Here is a 22,610-nt window from a genome sequence, read left to right on the forward strand (position 1 = left end):
CTGGGCATGTAATGGTAAACAAAAGACACTTATTAAGACTAGAGGAGAAGCAGACAATAAAAAGTAAACAAATAAATAGGCAATTACAGATTACATCAGATATATAAAAAAAAAAAAAAGTGCTAGTGTGTTGGAAACCAACAGGGGAATTTACTTTGGATAGGATAAGAGACAATCCTGGCATGGTGGGAACCCATAGTGGGTACTCAAAAACTGACAGCTATTATCAACATCATCATTTTGTCATAAAATTTACATATTCATCATTGAGTTTTACCTGTCAGACTGGTAAACATCAAGAAATATTAAAATAAGCATTTGTGAGGGTGTGGGAGAACAGGTTAGGAGCCCTGGTGGGGCAGTGGTTAAGTGCTCGGCTGCTAACCAAAAGGTCAGGGGTGCGAAGCCACCAGCCACGCCTCAAGAGAAAGATGTGGCAGTCTGCTTCCATTAAGATTTCCAGCCTAGGAAGCCCTATGGGGCAGTTCTACTCTGTCCTATAGGGTCACAATGAGTCAGAATCAATTCCATGGCAACGGGTTTGGTTTTGGAGGGAAAAGTAATCTCAAACTTGTTGACAGGAAGTAAACAGGAGCAACTTCTTTGGAAAGTAATTTAGCAATATCTATCAAAGTTTAAATGCATACAACCTTTAAGGCAGCAATTACACCTCTAGGTGTTTATCCTATAGATCTGCTTGTACCTGGGAACAAAGATTCGTGTACAAGCATGTCCACTGAATTTCTGTCAGTACTAATGCCAACAAAAGTCTAGGAATTATTTAAACTTCCATCAATACAAGGTTGATGAAATGATGGTACATTCATGTAACGAAATATCATAGAGCCTTTAAAACAGGGCTTCCTCCCTATTCATTCTGGTTTGAACCCCTGCTGGTAATTTGTACTTCTAACAAGTTCACAGCTAATGTCGCTGGTTAGGGACCAATTCTGAGAATCACTAGCACAGCAGTGGCTCTCAAAGTTTATTCCACATAAGAATCACCTGGGGAGGTTATTAAACTGTAGAAATTTGGTTCAGTATATCTGGGGTGGAAACGCAAGTTATCAGCAAGGGTTCGAACCAGAACGAACCAGTTTGAAGCCCTGCTTTAAAAAGAATGGTGTTTGACATAACCAGATGCCTATCCGTAAAAAAATGAAACAAGATTCATACCTCACACCATACATAAAAACTAATCAAAAATGGATCAAAGACCTAAATATAAAATCTAAAACAATGGAAGAAAAAATAAGGACAATGCTGGGGCCCTAAAACATGGCATAAATAGTATACGAACCTAACAATGCACAAACACTAGAAGTGAAACTAGACTATAAACTTATGCTCAACAAAAGAGTAAAAAGAGAACCTCCAGACAGGGAAAAAACTTTTGGCTACAACATCCAACAAGGGTCTAATCTCTAAAATGTAAAAAATACTTCAACACCTCAGTAACAAAAAGACAAATAATCCAATTAAAAAATGGGCAAAGGATATGAACAGACACTTCACCAAAGAAGACATTCAGGCAGCCAACGACATACGAGGAAATGCTCGCGATCATTAGCCGTTAGAGAAATGCAAATCAAAACCACAATGAGATACCATCTTACCCCAACAATACTGGCATTAATCCAAAAAACCAAAAATAACACAAATGTTGAAGAGGTTGTAGGGAGATTGGAACTCTTATGCGCTGCTGGTGGGAATGTTAAATGATACGACCACTTTGGAAAATAATATGGTGCTTCTTAAAAAGCTGGAAATAGAAATACCATGCAATCCAGCAATCCCACTCCTAGGAATATAGCCTAGAGAAAGAAGAGCCGTCACATGAATAGACACATGGACACCCATGTTCACTGCAGCACTATCACAAAAGCAGAAAGATGGAAACAACCTAAATGTCCATCAACAGATGAATGGTAAACAAATTATGGTTCATACACACAATGGACTACTACGCAACGATTAAGAACAATGATGAATTCACAAAACATTTCACAACATGGATGAATCTGGAGGGCCTTATGCTGAGTGAGATAAGTCAGTCACAAAAGGACAAATATTGTATGAGAGCACTATTATAAGAACTCAAGAAAAGGTTTATACAAAGAAAAAAACATTCTTTGATGGTTACAAGGGTGGAGGGAGGGGAAATCATTAACTAGATAGTAGACAAGTATCAACTTCAGTGAAGGGAAGGACAACACACAATACAGGGGAAGTCAGCACAACTGGACGAAAGCAAAAGCATAGAAGTTTCCTAGACAAATCCAAACACTTTGAGGGACCGAGTAGCTAAGGGCTTAGGACCATGGTCTTGGGGGACACCCAGGTCAATTGCATAATGTAGCTCATAAAGAAAATGTTCTACATCCCACTTTGGTGAGTAGCATCTGGGGTCTTAAAAGCCTGTAAGCGGCCATCTAAGGTACATCTATTGGTTCCATCCCATCCAGAGCAAAGGAGAATGAAGAAAGCCAAAGACACAAGGAAAATATTAACCCAGAGGACTAAAGGACCACATAAACCAGAGACTCCATCAGCCTGAGACCAGCAGAACTAGATGGTGTCCAGCTACCACCAATAAAAGCTCTGACAGGCATCACGACAGACAGTCCTGGACAGAACAGAAGAAAAATGTAGAACAGAATTCAAATTGATGAAAAAAGACCAGGCTTACTGGTCTGACAGAGACCAGATGAACCCCCTGAGACTATGGCCCTGGACACTCTTCTAACTCAGAACTGAAACCGTTCCTGAAGCCCACTTTTCAGACAAAGATTAGACAGGCCTACAAAACAAAACAAAAAAAATTACACAGGTGAGGACCGTGCTCTCTTAGTTCAATCAAATATACGAGACCAAGTACGCAACTCCTGTCCAAAAGCAAGACAAGAAGGCAGGAAAGAAAAAGAACTAGACAAATGGACACAGGGAGCCTGGAGTGGAAAGGGAGAGTATGCTGTCACATTGTGGGGACTGCACCAATGTCACAAAAACAAAACAATATGTGTATTAAATTTTGAAATGAGAAACTTAAGTGGTAAACTTTCACCTAAAGCACAATTAAAAAAAAAAAAAAAAAAGAATGATGTTTTCAAAGACAGGCAAAACTAATCTGTTAGAAGTCAGAGTAGTGGTTCCCTCTGGAGGCAGGTAGCTCACTGGGGAGTGACACAGGGAGTTCCTGGAGTGCTGGTCATGTTCTCTTTCTCGATCTGGGTGCTACTTACATGAGCGCTCACTTTGTAAAGACTCTTTAAGCTGTATACTTAATATCTGTGTACTTCATGTATTTATGGTGTACTTAAATAAAAGTCTTTTTAAAAAGTAAATTCCAGTTAACAAGAAAAAGTACAGAGCTATATTTATATTTGATGGTGGCAGTGGTGGTTCAGTGGCAGAACTCCTGCCTTTTGTGCGGGGACACTGGGGTTCATTCCCGGCCCATGTACCTCATGCGCAGCCTCCGCCCATCTGTCAGCGGAGGCTTGTGTGTTGTTACAATGCTGAACAGGTTTCGCTGGAACTGACAGACTATGAAGAAAGCCCTAGTGATCTACTTTTCAAAAATCAGCCAATAAAAACCCTATGGATCACAATGGTCCACCGATCATGTTATGCATGGGGTCACCATGAGCCAGGGGCCAACGTAACAGCAGCTAACAGCAACGTGCTTACACCTACAGGCATAGAAAAATGTCTACAACATACTGGATGAATGAAGTGGGTTACAGAAACAGTACCTTTTTATTACATTTACATAAAGCTACATATATGTATGTAAATATAACCATTTATATGCACAGAATAATGTCTTATATGATGATCACAGTGTTTACAGAGGTTATCTCAGAAGAATTCAGAATTTTTAAAATTTCTTCTTAATAATTCCTACATTCTTTCAATTTGTAGTAGGCAAGCGTTGTTTTATAGTGAGGAAAAAATACAACTATTTTTCCTCTTGCAAAATGCATGACAGAGGAAAATTATAAATGTTCTTCAAAGTACAAAATCCCATAATATATATAAAAGAGAATACAGAAATAAAAATCGAGTCAGTATTTGATTTTGTATTTATCAGAAATATCATAAAAGACAGATTATTCCAAAAAAAAAATTTTTTTTTTTTTAAAGAACACATAGTTGTTCTGAGAGTCAAGTGACAGACAGCAGAGGTCGCTATAAACTGTTAAATTGTATACCTTACCCTACATAAAACATAAGGTGTCCTATATAAGGAGTCCTGGTGACACAGTGGAAACCCTGGTGGTGTCGTGGTTAAGTGCTACAGCTGCTAACCAAAAGGTCAGCGGTTCAGATCCACCAGGCACTCCTTGGAAACTCTATCAGGCAGTTCTACTCTGACCTATAGGGTCACTAAGAGCAGTTCTACTCTGACCCATAGGGTCACTAAGAGTCGGTCAACGGCAACGGGTTTGGTTTGGTTTTGGGTTTGGTGACACAGTAGTTAAGCACTCGGCTGCTAACCAAAAGGTCTGCAAGTTCAAACCCTCCAACTGCTCCACAGGAGAAAAATGTGGCAATCTGCTTCCATAAAGATTCCAAAATCAAAAAAAAAAAAAGAAAAATCCACTGATGTTGAGTAGATTCCAACTCATAGTGATCCTAATAGGACAGGGTAGAACTGCCCCACAGTGCTTCCAATGCTGTCAATCTTTATGGAAGGAGACTGCCACATCTTTCCCCTGTGGAGCAGCTGGTGGGTTCGAAAAGCCAATCATTCAGTTATCAGCTGAGTGCTTAACAACTGCACCACCAGGGCTTCTTCCATAAAGATTACAGACTTGAAAATTCTATGGGGCAGTTCTTCTCTGTCCTATAGGGTTGCTATGAGTCAGAATTGACTCGATGACAACGGGTTTTATCTTATATGCTGTAACCTATTAAATAATGATTCTCTCTTACCTTCAGCGCCTCCCTGCATCCTTATTCTATTCAGCCTCCGCTGCTGCTCTCTTAGCAGGGCTTGCTGTTGGATCTCCAGGGTATGATGATCTCTTGGAGGATCCGGGTACATAACTTTCAGATCAACTCGTGTTTCTGAATCTGGTGCAAGAAATAAGTTATTTAGCTAAATTAAATCTTGTTTCCAGATGAGATTTTAAACAACCCCACTATAAATAATACACCAAAAACCAAACTCATTGTTGTCAAGTTAATTCCAACTCATAGTGACCCTAGAGGACAGAGGAGAACTGCCCTGTAGGGTTTTCAAGGAGTGGTTGGTGGATTCGAACTGCTGACCTTTTGGTTAGCAGCCATAACTCGCTGTAGCTCTTAACTACGGTGCTACCAGGGCTCCCATAAATAATAAGAGTAATCTAATTTCAAAATCAAGGAACAATATAAATCATGGACTTTAAAACAGCCATAAAACTAAAGAACATCAAATTAATTTTCTTTAAATAAATGCCTTTTCACAAACTTAGGCTATGGAAGTCCCCAGAACAAGCAGGCAGGCATTCTCTATCCTCAGCTCCTTATTCCCCCAAGGCACCACCCAGGACACACAGCAGGACAACTATGTCCATACGCCTAGTCTATAAAGAAAAACTATATATTCCAAGTGGTTGAGCACATGCCTACAACTCAGGCATGCCAGGAAACATAGTAATTACAGCTGATTCCTAAAACAGCCTCAAAAAATTGAAAAATGCTATTGATCATTTATATCATGTTCATTTCAAAATAATATCATGCAGAAAGCAAGACAAATGCAGACTGGCTGGAATCTTAGCAGAGATGTCATTACTTGAGGAAAGAAATGATGGTCTAAGAACTCAATTTTGCCACAAGTTCGAGAATATCAACTTATGAGAATGAAAATGTTAAACGTTAATTTTCAAATGTTAAGAATAAAAATATAGTTCATACATGTAAAAGGCCTTGAAAATATTATCACCTTTGACCCATTATGATCCTAAATATGTAAAAGGCTTTATGGCCAAGAATAATCAAAATGTAATAGTGAAAAATGGGAAACATCTTGAATAATTTAAGAATTAGAGAATGGTTAACAGCAACATATATTGGCTAAAGAGAAGTGGATCTGGACACACAAATTTGGATTGGATTCTGGCTTCACCACTTCCAGACTCAGTTTCCTTATCTTTAAAACCAAGAGACGCCAGCAACTAAGTCATATGCTGAATAAAGACTAAATGTGGTAACACAGGGAAACAAATGGCTCAGTTTTATGGTTTAAATCTTTTTGGTCTCAAGACTTCTTTACACTCTTAAAAACTGAGGACCTCTGGAGTCCCTGGGTGACGGAAATGGCTAAGTCCTCAACTACTGGCCTAAAAGTTGTCACTTCGAACCTACCCAGAGGCACCTCGGAGGAAAGTCCTGGCAATCTGCTTCTGAAAACCCTATACACAGCAGTTCTACTCTGGTCACCAGGAGTTGGAATCAACCCCTACAGCAGCTAACAAAACAACAACAACAACAAGCATTAGGGAAAAATAGGTGATAAGTTTATGGGAACTCTGTATTATCCTTGCAACTTTCCTATAAATCCAAAATTATTCCCTCCTCCCAAAAACCTGAGGACCTCAAAGAGTTTTCAATTATGCATCTCTCTCTCTCTCACACACACACATACTATGTTAGAAATTAAAACCGAGAATACTTTAAGACCTAAGAATACGCAAGCACACATTTACAAACTTCATAGTGATGAAGTCATCACACGTCATATAGTCTCTGGACAACTCCACTGAATACTCATGAGAGAATGAGAGTGGAAAAGGCAGATAATGCCATAGTTTACTATAAAAATAGTTCTGACCTCAGAGACCCCTGAAACGACCCCCACAGGTCCCTGGACCAAATTCTGAGAACTGACTTTTAGTACAGTGTCTGGCATATAGTAAGTAATCAATAAACTATAGTATAAAAAAATAACTATAGTACATGTAATTGATGGTAGTTGTAAATCTACATAAAAAAACAAGATAGAAAATTGAATAAATAATAAATATATCTTGTTTTGTTTTGTTTTTCTTAATTATGCTCAGAAAGAAGATTGGAAAAAATCTAATATATTAATGGTGTTTATATTTAGGAGGTTTGACTAAAATGACATTTTCTCCTCTTTCTATCTTTCCATATTTCAAGTTTGCTGTAATAAATATGTATTACGTTTGCAGCATCCAAGGACTCTTCCTTTCAAAAACAAGAAAAATGCATACGTTATAGGGTCATACGCCCAAACATCGGACACTGCCTCCTCTGCTCCGACACCTGCTGTGCTGCACGCTTCTAAAGACTAGACCAGTAAGACAACAACAACCTTTTCTAGGTCTCCCAGGCCTCAGTGTACCTTGGTAATCCCGTATTTCCCTAATAAGCTTTCTCAATACTCCCTTGAAGTAATTACATCATATCTTCTTTACTCTGTCCCTCAAATCACCTAGATTTCCTCCTACCTACTCAGGCCCCATGAGCTCTTCAACAGTAATCATCTCCCCTCTCCTCTGTCTCCTGTGTTATGTTTATTGCCTCCAACACCTTGCCTCCTATCCAATCTTTACTCCCAAATTTAACCGACTTCTGATTCCATAATTTCACTTAAAAAGATCTAGTGAGGTCACCAATGACCTCTGATCCAACTGACATTTTCCAGTATTCACCTCACACTCCCTTTCTGGGCTTTCAAGATATCGCATTCTCCTGTTTCTCCTCGTTGCCCTGGCTCCTCCTTCTCAGTTTTTTTCATGAGCTCAGCTTCTTTTGTTCATCCTCCATTAAATGCCAAGTTCCACTCTTCTTAGGAGTCCCTGGGTGGTGCAAATGATTCACCACTTGACTGCTAACCAAAAGGTTGGAGGTTCAAACCCACCCAGAGGCACCTTGGAAGAAAAGTCCTGGTGATCTGCTTCTGAAAGGTCACAATCAAGAAAATCCTATGGCACGCAGTTCTGCTATGCAAGACATGGGGTGACAATGAGTCCAAGACAACTGTTTTGATTTTGGTCCAATCTTCGCACTGTTCTACTTGACCTCATCCACCCCTTAGGCTTTAACAGCTATATGCTCTCCAAAACAAAATATTTCGCCAAACTAAGGTTTCATTTACCAGATTGGTAAATTGAAGAACTAGAGCATAAACAAGTCTATTTCCCATCTGGATCAACGGAGAATGAAAAAAAAAACAAAAATACAAGGGAAAGATTAATCCAAGGGACTAATGGACCACAACTACCATAGCATCCACCAGACTCAGTCCAGACTGAGTCCAGCACAACTAGATGGTGCCTGGCTACCATCACTGACTGCTCTGACAGGGATCACAATAAAAGGTCCCAGATAGAGCTAGAGAAATATGTAGAACAAAATTCTAACTCACAAAAAGAGACTAGACTTACTGGTCTGACAGAGACTGGAGAAACCCCAAGAGCATGGCCCCCAGACACACTTTTAACTCAGTTCTGAAGTCACCCCTGAGCTTCAAACCCTTCAGCCAAAGATTAGACAGGCCCATAAAACAAAAAGAGACTAAATGGGCACACCAGTCCAGGGGCAAGGATGAGAAGGCAGGAGGGGACAGGAAAGCTGGTAACGGTGAGCCCAAGGTCGAGAAGGGGAGAGTGTTGACATGTCGTGGGGTTGGCAACCAATGTCACAAAACAATATGTGTATCAATTGTTTAATGAGAAACTAATTTGCTCTGCAAACCATCATCTAAAGTACAATAAATTAAATTTTTTCAAAGTTTTATTAACCATAATTAAAATATACATCATAAATGAAATTTTACTTTAAAAGGGTCACTATGAGTCAGAATCGACTCGACGGCAGTGGGTTTTTTTTGGTAAACATCTTTAAAGATATTTGAATGTGCGCAGAACATTCCTGATGTATCCTTAAAATAGCAGCACTCTACTCACCTCTATCTTTCAGCTCATTAAAGTCATGAATATTCTGAAAAGTGGCGGGATCTAAGTCCTTAGGAGATGCTCTTCTAACAGGAGCTTGCAACCGATGTCTGGCCATGTCAAATATATCCATGGGATTCCTTTCTTTTTTCCTACAGATAAACGACAAACTGTGATAAATGTGTCTTATGGGAAGAAAGTCTGAGTTCACATTTAATTGATCTGGTATCTTTTGGTGGCGTAGTGGTTAAGTACTATGCCTGCTAACCAAAGGGTTGGCGGTTCAAATCCGCCAGGCGCTCCTTGGAAACTCTATGGGGCAGTTCCACTCTGTCCTATAGGGTCGCTATGAGTCGGAACCGACTCATCGGCACTGGGTTTGGTTTTTTTGGTTTGGTATCTTTTACCCACAATATATTACAGAAAATCACTCTAAGAGCCCTGTTATTTCAATTCCTTATATTAAAAATAGGGTATTTATAATAATTATATATAAAGGTAATTATTTATAAACTTTCAAAATGCTCAGATGGAAAGTACCTTATCAGAAGAGCAGAATGATTCAGATTTACCTTAAAATGTTCATGAAGTAGAAAGATCATAATCTTTGAGACCAGAAAAACCTAGATTCAAATACCAGCTCTACTACTTACTAGCTGTTTGGCCTTGGTTTCATCATCTGTAAAATACAGATAATGTTTATTCCTTATAGTATTTTGTGAACATGACAATTAAGTAAAATTATAAATGTTAATGTACCTAGTATACCAAAAAAACCCCAAACCCGCTGCCCTCAAGTTAATTCCACCTCATAGTCGACCCTCCAAGACAGAGTAGAACTGCCCCATAGGGTTTCCAAGGAGTGGCTGCTGGACTAGAACTGCCAACCTTCTAGTTAGCTACTGTGCCACCAGGGCTCTGCCCAGCATAAACCAAAACCCACGGCCATCTGGTCGATTCCAACTCTTAGCAACCATATAGGACAGGGTAGAACTGCCCCATAAAGCTTCCAAGGAGCGGCTGGTGGACTCAAACTGCCGACCTTTAGGTTAGCGGCCGTAGCCCTTAAGCACTAAGCCGCCAGGGTTTCCACCCGGCACATATTATGTTGTTGTTGCTGTTAGATGCCATGGAGTCTGCTCTGACTCATACTAGGTCCTCACCCTAAAAACAGAATTCACATGGAGAAAATGTGTTGGCCCAAATAATGAATATTAATGACAGCCCTAACATTAATTTTATAACGGGCTTTCAGAGAGCTTGATACCTAACTAGTTATTTAATAATACTCTATTCCTATAGTATCTAGGAAATTAACATAAATGGCAAACAGCTCAGTGAGGGAGTTTTCTGCTCAGACTTTGAGGGAGTGGTGATCAAAGAGGACAGGGATCTCAAAACTCACTGCCATCGAGTTGATTCCAACTTATAGCGACAGAGTAGAACAGCCCTATAGGGTTTCCAAGGAACGGCTGGTGTATCTAAACTGCCTACCTTTTAGTTAGTAGCCAAGTACTTTAACCACTGTGCCACTACGGCTCCTAGAACAGGGATAGGGGCTGGTTTTTCTAGCCCTGAAAATAAAATAAAACCAAGTATCTACTGCTGCTTCCCTCAGCACTAAGTGGGCTCCCTCTTTTTGTGAATATGTAACTGCAGTATTACAAGGACTGTTCAGTCTCTCCTTCTGTCAGGCAATGCCCTGCTCTCAGGGAGTTTCCTTTCTGTGAGGATTCTCCAGGGCCATAAAACTACTCTATGACGGCGACACCAACCTCTATTAATCACGGAGGGTGATGGAAACAGCAGTGGAGATTCATTAAAATGCAAAAGAAATACCCAAAAGTCTCCCTGGAGGCCATTATATCAGACTCCTGTCTGGTTTCCACTAAAGCTAATAGTTAAAGAGATAGATAATTTAGAAATTCGGTTATTAGATATTGCATGTGAGCTGAGCTACGTCCATCTCATTAACCAAGGTATGCATCGTGCCTAGCACATAGTAGGAGCTCAATAATGTGGTGAATGAATTAATGACTAGAAGGTTATTTTTGTGAAAATATTTATGAAATTAGAATAAAGAACAAGCCTTGAGATGCCTCTAATCATAATACATATTAAAAACTATACCAAAGTAAATGTTATTTAACCAATCTTTGTTAAATGATGGTAATTCTACCATGTTATCTAACTTGTGTTAGAATTTAGAGTTTACAAAGTACCTTCCAATACATAATTTATTCCTCACTAAAATCTCACATGGTAGAAATTATCATATGCGGTTTTCAAATGAAAAAATTGAGAAGCTGCTTGGTTTCTCTTCCTTAAATCACATTGGTTTGTGAAAACAGAGCACAGTCTTCAATTTATGAATGAAAATGAATAAAATGTCAACAATCCATTATAATGCTGTTGTTGTTGTTGTTAGGTGCCGTCGAGTCGATTCCGACTCATAGAGACCCTATGCACAACAGAATGAAACACTGCCCGGGCCTGCACCATCCTTACAATCGTTGTTATGCTTGAGCTCATTGTTGCAGTCACTGTGTCAATCCACCTCATTGAGGGACTTCCTCTTTTCCGCTGACCCTGTACTCTGCCAAGCTTGATGTCCTTCCCCAGGGACTGATCCCTCCTGACAACAAGTCCAAAGTATGGAAGACACAGTCTCACCAACCTTGCCTCTAAGGAGCATTCTAGCTGCACTTTTTCCAAGACAGATTTGTTCGTTCTTTTGGCAGTCCACGGTATATTCAATATTCTTCACCAACACCACAATTCAAAGGCGTCAACTCTTCTTCGGTCTTCCTTATTCATTGTCCAGCTTTCACATGCATATGATGCGACTGAAAATACCAAGGCTTGGGTCAGGCGCACCTTAGTCTTGAGGGTGACATCTTTGCTCTTCAACACTTTGAAGAGGTCCTTTGCAGCAGATTTCCCCAGTGCGATGCGTCTTTGATTTCTTGGCTGCTGCTTCCATAAGTGTTGATTGTGGATCCAAGTAACATGAAATCTTTGACAACTTCCATCTTTTCTCCATTTCTCACGATGTTGCTCATTGGTCCAGTTGTGAGGATTTTTGTTTTCTTTATGTTGAAGTGTAATCCATACTGAAGACTGTGGTCATTGATCTTCATTAGTAAGTGCTTCGAGTTCTCTTCACTTTCAGCAAGCAAGGTTGTGTCATCTGTATAACGCAGGTTGTTAATGAGTCTTCCTCCAATCCTGATGCCCCGTTCTTCTTCATATAGTCCAGCTTCTCGTATTATTTGTTCAGCATACAGATTAAATAGGTTTGGTGAAAGAATACAACCCTGACACATACCATCCCTGCCTTTAAACCAATCGGTATCCCCTTGTTCTATCCGAACAACTGCCTCTTGATCCGTGTAAAGGTTCCTCATGAGCACAATTAAGTGTTCTGGAATTCCTATTCTTCACAGTGTTATCCATAGTTTGTTATGATCCACACAGTCGAATGCCTTTGCATAGTCAATAAAACACAGGTAAACATCCTTCTGGTATTCTCTGCTTTCAGCCAGGATCCATCTGACATCAGCAATGATATCCCTGGTTCCACGTCCTCTTCTGAGACCAGCCTGAATTTCTGGCAGTTCCCTGTCGATATACTGCTGCAGCCGTTTTTGAATGATCTTCAGCAGAATTTTGCTTGCGTGTGATATTAACGATATTGTTCTATAATTTCTACATTTGGTTGGATCATCTTTCTTGGGAATAGGCATAAATATGGATCTCTTCCAGTCAGTTAGCCAGAAAACTGTCTTCCATATTTCTTGGCATAGACGAGTGAGCACCTCCAGCACTGCATCTGTTTGTTGAAACATCTCAATTGATATTCCATCAATTCCCGAAGCCTCGTTTTTCGCCAATGTCTTCAGAGCAGGTTGGACTTCTTCCTTCAGTACCATTGGTTCCTGACCATATGCCACCTCTTGAAATGGCTGAATATCGACTAATTCTTTTTGGTATAATGACCTTGTGTATTCCTTCCATCTTCTTTTGATGCTTCCTGCGTCATTTAATATTTTCCCCATGGAATCCTTCACTATTGCAACTCGAGGCTTGAATTTTTTCTTCATTTCTTTTAGCTTGAGAAATGCCGAGCGTGTTCTTCCCTTTTGCTTTTCCATCTCCAGCTCTTTGCACATGTCATTATAATGCTTTACTTTGTCTTCTCGAGAGGCCCTTTGAAATCTTCTGTTCATTTCTTTTACTTCATCAATTCTTCCTTTTGCTTTAGCTGCTCGACGCTCAACAGGAAGTTTCAGAGTCTCCTCTGACATCCACCTTGGTCTTTTCTTTCTTTCCCGTCTTTTCAGTGACCTCTTGCTTTCTTCATGGATGATGTCCTTGATGTCATTCCACAACTCGTCTGGTCTTCGGTCACTAGTGTTCAATGCATCGAATCTATTCTTCGGATGGTCTCTAAATTCAGGTGGGATATACTCAAGGTCATATTTTGGCTCTCGTGGACTTGCTCTGATTTTCTTCAGTTTCAGCTTGAACTTGCATATGAGCAATTGATGGTCTGTCCCACAGTCGGCTCCTGGCCTTGTTCTGACTGATGATATTGAGCTTTTCCATCGTCTCTTTCCACAGATGTAGTCAATTTGATTTCTGTGTGTTCCATCTGGAGAGGTCCATGTGTACAGTCGCTGTTTATGTTGGTGAAAGAAGGTATTTGTAATGAAGAAGTCATTGGTCTTGCAAAATTCTATCATTCAATCTCTGGCATTGTTTCTATCACCAAGGCCATATTTTCCAACTACTGATCCTTCTTCTTTGTTTCCAACTTTTGCATTCCAATCACCAGTAATTATCAATGCATCTTGATTGCATGTTCAATAAATTTCAGACTGTAGCAGCTGATAAAAACCTTCTATTTCTTCATCTTTGGCCCTAGTAGTTGGTGCATAAATTTGAATAATAGTTGTATTAACTGGTCTTCCTTGTAGGTGTATGGATATTATCCTATTACTGATAGGGTTGTACTTCAGGATAGATCTTGAAACGTTCTTTTTGACGATAAATTCAACACCATTCCTCTTCGAGTTGTCATTCCCAGCATAGTAGACTATATGATTGTCTGATTCAAAATGGCCAATACCAGTCCATTTCAGTTCACTAATGCCTAGGATATCGATGTTTATGCGTTCCATTTCATTTTTGACGATTTCCAATTTTCCTAGATTCATACTTCATACATTCCAGGTTCTGATTATTAACAGATGTTTGCAGCTGTTTCTTCTCATTTTGAGTCATGACACATCAGCAAATGAAGGTCCTGGAAGCTTTACTCCATCCACGTCATTAAGGTCAACTCTACTTTGAGGAGGCAGCTCTTCCCCAGTCATCTTTTGAGTGCCTTCCAACCTGGGGGGCTCATCTCCCAGCACTATATCAGACAATGTTCCACTGCTATTCATAAGATTTTCACTGGTTAATGCTTTTCAGAAGTAGACTGCCGGGTCCTTCTTCCTAGTCTGCCTTAGTCTGGAAGCTCAGCTGAAACCTGTCCTCCATGGGTGACCCTGCTGGTATCTGAATACCAGTGGCATAGCTTCCAGCATAATAGCAACACACAAGCCCCCATAGTACGACAAACTGACAGACATGACAATCCATTATACTGAATTAAATATGTAGGTTTGGAAAATGCAAAGCTGTAATAGTTGAGGCATTTATAACATTATAAAAGTAAATACAGAAAAAAACACACTGACTTCTCAGTTACTTATAAGCAGCTGACCTACTATGGGAGAATTATTCATTGAAAATTACCATCTTGGGTTCATATTTCAGTATCTAGCCTGTCTACATCTTGAAATTTCTTCCCCTTATATACCTAGCCAGAAATGCTTAGAGAATACAAACAAAAATCTAAGCAAAGCATAACTAGGTAAGTTAAAGTGTACATTATAATCCTACTACATACCAGATGGAAACCCTGGTGGTAGAGTGGTTACGAGCTATGGCTGCTAACCAAAAGGTCAGCAGTTTGAATCCACCAGGTGCTCCTTGGAAACTCTATGGGGCAGTTCTACTCTGTTCTATAGGGTCGCTATGAGTTGGAGTCGACTCGACAGCAATGGCTCTCTCTAATGCTTCACATACCAGATTAGAGTTGGAGACATCACTATGACTAAATATAGATTCAAATGGATATGCACAGGAATAATTATAGACATGTGGATACATGGGTTAGTATACATACACAGATTACCTAGCTCTGTCCACTGTGAAGGCCTAGAAGTAATGACACCCAACAGCAACAAGCACACCCAGTACTCAGATCTTGGTTTCTAAATATACCTTTCTCCAGTAAAAGGAATCAGGGCCCCTTGATTCTAGGGCTGGGGCAGGGAAAATACAAGATGATTTTGGAGCAAGTAAGGAAGTGCTCAAAAAGCAAAGGGAGGGGAACATGTTAAAGGGACACAGTAGTCAACTTGAAAGAGCTCCCAAAGGCCAAAGCTGGGAAAATGTAAGCAACAAAACACAGTATTGGAATAAATCTTGAAGTAGGAAATAAGTATACAGGAGACAATACTGATATAAATAAGTGATTAAATAAATAAATAAATAAATGGGGAAGAAGACACAAATGTTTCTTACAGAAAAATTCCAAATAATAAATGTAGATGCCTGCCCTCTAGGATACGGAGCTTAAACTCACCCCTTTCTCACTCTTAAAAGTATACTAGGGTATACTAGACATAGTGATTCACTTCCAAGGAATACTAACTTTACTGTGGAGAAACCTGGCAAACGCTACCGTAAAGTGCTAAAGGTTAACATCACCAGGGATGTCACAAAGAATTCACCTGCTGCCAATATTGATTCTTCACTAAGTCTAATTCTGTTAAATATTTCATGGTTAAGGATAATTTTTGTTTTCCTTCAAGGAAGTACTACTTCTTTCTTTTTCTGCCTCCTCCAGAATCCCTGTCACCACCACCACGACCATCATCATCATCATCATTACCATAAACACATTGTTGGCAGTATGGAAAGGAAATTAGAGTGTTCAGTATTTAAATATTTTATAGTAGATTAAGTCAATACTCAGTTATATATGCCATATATTTGTGTGAATGAATTAAATAAATGTGGATAAATGTCTTATACAAGCAACTTTACCTACATAAAACTGAAGAATGTGAATACAAAAATGTCTTTATTAGTTAATTAAAGAAAGAGCTGTTTTTATAAAAGAAGAAAACCAACCACATATTATAAATGCAAAGACTCAAATCAAAATCATATACTATTTTGGATTAGTTGTGCTGAGTGACTCCAGTAGAATATTTATACGATATCTAGCTATACTTTTTTGGGGGGGGCAAGGCTATTTTAGTCATTACACTTTCATCAACAATCTTCTGAAAACATCTTTAAGCATGCAAACTATCCATTCTAATAAAGGTCGCTTTACCAACAGAACTGTCAAATTGCTGATAACTTCTGAATGACTGACAGGACTCCTTATCCTCAACACAAGATAAAAGAATTCAAGAAAAAGTGAGAAATGTGATTTAAAACTTGCCTTATATGAATGTCATCATCACTGTCCATGTGTAGCAACTGGCCTTGGAGACGCCTCTCTTCACTACGAAGCTGTTTTCTCATTTCTGATAACTCCATAATTACATTTTTTTTCTCCTCTTTGAATTCCCATTGATAAGTAAAAAACAAGACAGGTATAAGAATAAAAGATCAAAATATAACCTAACCTTATCGTAAAGCTGAAATGCTCAGAGAGACATTTTCATGAAAGTTATTATAATGTCTGCTATATGTGCACATGTGCACAGATCGTATTTATGAACATCACTGAGACCTACAAGACACATTCCTGGTTACACCAGAATTTCTAAAGTTAAGAAATATTCTGGGGTGGAACGCAACTACAGACAGATAACATATGGGAGTACCTTTGTCGTCACAGAATAGCTCTATCTTAATTACGGTGGTAGTTACATGAATTATACATGCAATAAAACTGTGCAGAACTACACACAAATGCACACATGAGTGCATGTAACAACTTGTGAAACCTGAAAAAGGTCTGAAGAGAGTGTACCAATGTCATTTTCTGGTTGTGATACGTAAGATGTACCACTGGGGAAAGCTAGAGGAACAGTATATGGGCCCTCTCTTTACTATTTTTGCAACTTTCTATTTTTATATTTCAGATCCAAAATAAAATTATATAAAAAGTCTGTAAAAGTTAAGAAAAAGAAAGAAATATTCTAGATTGTAGATTTAACAGTTAACAATACCTTCTGCACGGAGCTGATTTTTCCTGGCAGGTACGGGAGGAGACTGTGCCCTGGACATGGAACTTTCCTATTTAACAATCATAACAAAGATACACTCAAAATGTCTTCCAGAGAGGAGTAATTTTTTTAAGAACCTATATGTAAAGGAAACCAACTCCCCACTATCCTACCTGTAAACTTACCTACATCTATAACTATTCTTCTTTCTCATCTCAAAGGAGTAGTCCTTGCTCCTATCCAAAGATAAGCCCTTCACCTGTACTCTATCAGACAAGTGACTTCTTCTTCCTCCATCAATTACTTTTTCTCCAATCTCTTCCTTTTCTCAAGCACATTCCTCTCAGCCTATGCTTAAAAATCTCTCCCTTCTTAAAAAAAAAAACAACAAAAAACTGACCTTCCCCTTCTATACTCACCATCTACTGTCCATCCTCTCCTTCCCTTCCCAGCCAAGCTTCTTTAAAGAATAGTAAAGGCGGCACATACGCTGTCTACGTCCTTGTTCCCATTCACTAATCAACACACAGCTACGACCTGTGCTTCTGTCCCATCACTCTACTAACTTTGTCCTCACCAAAGTCACCAAATGAATCCCCAAGTGACAGCTGTAATGGGCATTTATAAGTCCTTATTTTACTTGGCTGGTAGCAACCGATAGCTTGACTGTCACCTTCTGTGTTTCCATTTCCTTTCCCTGCTTCCTAAATGTTGGTAATTCACCCGTGTGCTTAACTCAGCCCTTTGCACTTTTCCCTTTATACACTTCTCCTAGATAATGCCATGAGTCGGAATTGACTCAACGGCACCCTAGATAACCACACGAATTAGGCTAGCATTGATATGCTAATGGCTTGCAAAACTACAAATCCAGCCCAGAATTCCTTCCTCAGCTACCACCCATATTTTCAACACCCTACTCTATATAACCCTCACCAGGAACTTGAAAATTATCATTGACTCCTAGCCACCACACACTCAGTCAATAGAGACCACTATTAAATATGTCTCTCTTAAATATGTCTTAAATCTGTCACTTCTCTTAGTTCTTAGTGTCACTTCCTCTGCTAAGACACTCAAAGTCTTGTTTCTGGACTTCAGCAAAAGCATCTTAACTTGTCTCCATGTTTACAGTCTCATCCCACCTCCAACTTATATCCACACCACTGCCAGTGAGAACATCATACAAGACGTAAGTGGCCATGTCGTTCTCACCTTAAAATACTACAATGTATTCCAAGCATTTATCTACCATCAACCTACTAAGTCAGAATCTCAGAGGGTGGGACTCAGGAAGATGTTTGTCTAACAAGTTTCTTTGCCTATTGTGGTAATTAGCCTGTTCGGAACCCAGCAGCCTATGGAATACTGTTAAACTCCTCAGCACTCTGTACGACACCCTGCGTATGCCCTGACACTCCACCTCTTTGCTGCCTTAGTTTACACGCATAATCAGTCCACGTCAAAGCACAGGGTATGCTTCATGGGTGCCATGCTTCCCTCTGTCCCTCTGCACAAGCCTTAAGTCCAACATCCTCTTTCTCTTCATGGCAAATTCCTACTCATTCTTCAAGACTCAACTCAAGGATGAACCCCTCTGAAACATTTCCTGTTTTCCTTTTAATTGTAGCTCAGTGCAAAGTATAAAGGACCATAATTACTATAACTACATTGTTAGTACAACCACAGCTAGCTAAAAGGGACAGGTCATCAAAGAAAGGGCCTTCTTGAGGGGCCTGGACAAGAACCATTTGCTGAATTATGGTTTGGGAGAAGAATTTAAACTTTAGAGCACTAAGTACTAGCAGCTACAGCTGAAGCAGCAGGCAAATTAATGGAGACATTACCACATGAGGTCGCTATGAGTTGGAATTGGCTCAATGGCACCCAACAACAACCACCTATATTTTAGATCTGAAAAAATTTAACCTAGCCAAGTAGGATGAATGAAAAAATCTCATTCAACACCCCCCCAATCCAAAATAACTGAGCTAGTATCTAAGATCAACAAATTCAAACAAAATGTATATACATGAATAAAGGAACTAATGATGCTGTCAACCGAAGGAGGTCTTCGCAGTTTGCTTGCAATTTTGTTCTGAAGAGCTGGAACTACAGGAGAAGGCTGTCTCAAGTGCTGAAAAGTTAAAAAAAAAAAAAAAAAGTATGTATATATACAGATAGATGGATATATGTGTATGCGCATACATACACAAACACAAACACAATCTACACCTAATATTTATATAAGACCATGTAAGAAGTTCAGGCTGTTATTGTTTTTATTTAATAAAATACAAAAGAGTCAGAAAATTCAATTACATAAATTCAAGCATACAGTAAAATCTGCAAAAGCCGGAACCTGTGTAAGGCAGAAAACTGTCAGAGAAGGAAAACTATTCCCCACTTATAGAGAATGATAGAAAAGTGGTAAGACTGTACCCTGTCAAAGGCGGAAAACTTGTGAGACCCAGAAAAACAAGGCAGTCCCATTAAGCTCCAGTTTTCACAGGTTTCACTATATCAGTTATGATAAATGTAACTGGATTTAGATATCTCTACTAAAAATAAGTCCTTGGATGATGTAAGTGGTTAATAAGCTTGGCAGTTAACCAAAAGCTTGGAGGTTCAAATTTACCTAGAGGTACCTCAGAAGAAAGGCCTGGAGAGCTACTTCCAAAAAATCAGCCATTGATAGCCCTGTGGAGTACAATTCTACTCTAACACACACGGGGCTGCCATTAGTCAGAATCAAGTCGATTGCAACCGAATTAAAAAATATGATTCTTAGATGAGGACTAAAAAAATTCAACAACTAAGTAATGTAACTGCATATCCAAATGTCAATAAAAAAGAAAAGACATAAGCCAAAGTAAAAAACTGTCAATAACAAAAAGGACTGGGACAGAACTAAAATCCTTTTCTGGAAAACAATACAGATCAACTTGTAAAATCTAGATCTTAGATCCCGGTTACCCAGAGCATCCTGGATGGCGGGGGCGGGGGGGAGGCCTTCCAGGTCACAACTAGGTCCTATTTCTCCCCAATAAGATGAGGTTTCAGTTTACAGTATACTAAGGCTAACAGTCCCCAAGTTCATCCTAAAATCAAAATGCTGAAAAGATGAAAAACACCCAATAAAACATAATAATAATTAGCTGGATAAAAAAATCCAGGCCAGAGTATACATGCATATGTTAAATTCTTCATTTTACACTGTGGAAAATCAAACATTAGTTCCACTGCTGACTTTGATGAAATTAGAAATATATGCTAAAAAAATGTTTTTTTAAAACCCCAAGATGATGACAAGGAGAATTATAAAGAAAATATAAATCATCTAAAGCACTGGGTAGAATGAAAACAAAGTCTACATAATGAGAAAAATGAACTACCAAGAGAGCAAAAATGAACACAAAAAGTCAGAAATTCAATTATATAAGATCAAGTATACCAATTATAGTAAATATAGGTGGATTTAGATATTTATTAGATTATAACTCTCAGATTAGGATAAAAAACCAAATCCAGTTAACTAAATCAATACATAACCACCCCAAAATAAGATAACACCAGTGTAAAAACTAAATGGGTACACAAAAATATATCTCAGGCATATATAAGTGAAAAAAATAACAGTAATGTTAATTTCAGAATTCAAGGCAAAATGCATTCAATGGGACAAAGCTGGTTACTGTAGTACCTCATAATTAAGCTATATATATATAAAAATTTAAAAATAAACCTTTTGGTTAGCAGAAGAGCTCTTAATCAGTATGTCACCAGGGCTCCAGTTTAACAGTCACATATTCATAAGAAATTGCATTTTTAAAAACACATAATTTAAGAAATTGGCAGAAACACAATTATGGAAAACTAACAAGTATTATTTTTAAATGATGAATTTTAAAAAAATAATATGAAATTTGAATAATACACTTATAAAGGCTGAATAAATATATATCAAACTATATCCTACAGAAAGACCCTTTCTTGTCTAACAATCCTAGAACAATGAAAATAAACTAAAACTAAAAACTGGAGATCAATATCATTTATAAACTCTCTTTTAAACAATCTTTCAGCCAATTCTAATTGTAAATACTCATCATTTCTATGACCACAAAACCCTGGGATAAGAAATCAAATAATGCATTCTGAGCCACTGAGAAATGGCTTATGTTATAGGCAGTAGGTATAAATGCTGAAAAGCATACCAAATCACATTATAAACACAACAAAGGAGCCTGCCAGTTAAACGTACTCTTTTTGTGAATTCTGCTTAGAATAAAGATGTTTGTATAAATCTAAATTCCTGATAACAATTTTCTTAGATTGGGCTAAACCTAAAGGCAGACAGGGTTTCTCAAAGCGTGATCCACACACCAACTGTACCTGAACCCCGAAGAATGCGTGTAATATGCAGAGTCCTAAGCCTCCCCCCGATTTAGTAAACACTCTGTAGGTGAAACCTAGGAACTTGCATTTTTAAAAGACCCTCAATGATACTTACGTACACAAAATTTTAAGTATAACTGTGAAGTATGAGCAAAAGTGTGAACGGATACTCACAAGGGCCAATTAATATTATAGAGAAAAAAAATCTCTAATAATTTTGATTCATGCACCTAACCTTAAACATCCATCCCCTTACTCAGAGATAAAGACTTCAAATCAGTTTGTAGTGAACTGCAAGTTTCTTTTTTAATTTCCAATCCATAGTGGGCAGACTTGTAAAATAGAATAACAATGAATTACTAGATATGTGAAATTTTCTTAAAAGGCATATAAAAATCAAACCTGATGTTTTTATTACTAGATTCAATAGACACAAAATTACTTTTACAAATTGCTACAAATTTCTGAACACTAAATTTTTTTACTTATCTTGTCAAGAACCAGTTAACAAATAATTTGTGGGGTACTGGTCCCTAGACCATACTCTTGAGTAGCACCACCATGGCCCACGGGAACAAGACTATGAAGGACTAAATCATCATGTTCACTAGGGAGAAAATACCAGCAAGGCATGGTGTTGATTTTCTGTGTCAACTTCGCTAGACTATGACGCTCAGTTGTCTGGTTAAAACACTAGTCTAGACTCTGTTATGAAGTAGTTATATGTGAGTAAACCAGCTGGACTTAGGTAAAGCAGATTACCCTTCATAATGAAGGTAGGCCTCATCCAATCGGTTGAAGGCCTTAAGAGCGAAAAAGGAGTTTTCTGCCTCCAGACTATAAATAGACATTTTGTCAGAACTCCCTCACTCTTCACTCTTCCGTTACCTGACCTACGGATTTGGGGACACAAGACTGCAGGAATCTCCAGTCCATTGCCCAACCTACGGATTTGGGACTTGCCAGTCTCCCACAATTGCTTGAGTCAATTCCTTAA

The 22,610-nt window shown here is 38.7% G+C and overlaps 1 protein-coding gene across 8 annotated transcripts in view; it reads right to left on the reverse strand.

The window, feature by feature from the left end:
- Positions 1–22,610, reverse strand: part of CSPP1 (centrosome and spindle pole associated protein 1) — a 128,413-nt gene that overhangs the window by 20,952 nt on the left and 84,851 nt on the right. For all 8 annotated transcript variants that reach the window (XM_049853526.1, XM_049853525.1, XM_049853522.1 and 5 more), the window contains 5 exons: positions 19,248–19,352; positions 17,219–17,285; positions 16,483–16,600; positions 8,925–9,064; positions 4,939–5,079 (listed from right to left, as the gene is read on the reverse strand). In XM_049853526.1, coding sequence (XP_049709483.1) covers positions 4,939–5,079; positions 8,925–9,064; positions 16,483–16,600; positions 17,219–17,285; positions 19,248–19,352 — 571 coding nt within the window. The remainder of the gene's footprint in view (positions 1–4,938; positions 5,080–8,924; positions 9,065–16,482; positions 16,601–17,218; positions 17,286–19,247; positions 19,353–22,610) is intronic.

Source organism: Elephas maximus, chromosome 15 (assembly GCF_024166365.1).
Source record: "Elephas maximus indicus isolate mEleMax1 chromosome 15, mEleMax1 primary haplotype, whole genome shotgun sequence".
In the NCBI taxonomy this organism is placed as follows: Eukaryota; Metazoa; Chordata; class Mammalia; order Proboscidea; family Elephantidae; genus Elephas; species Elephas maximus.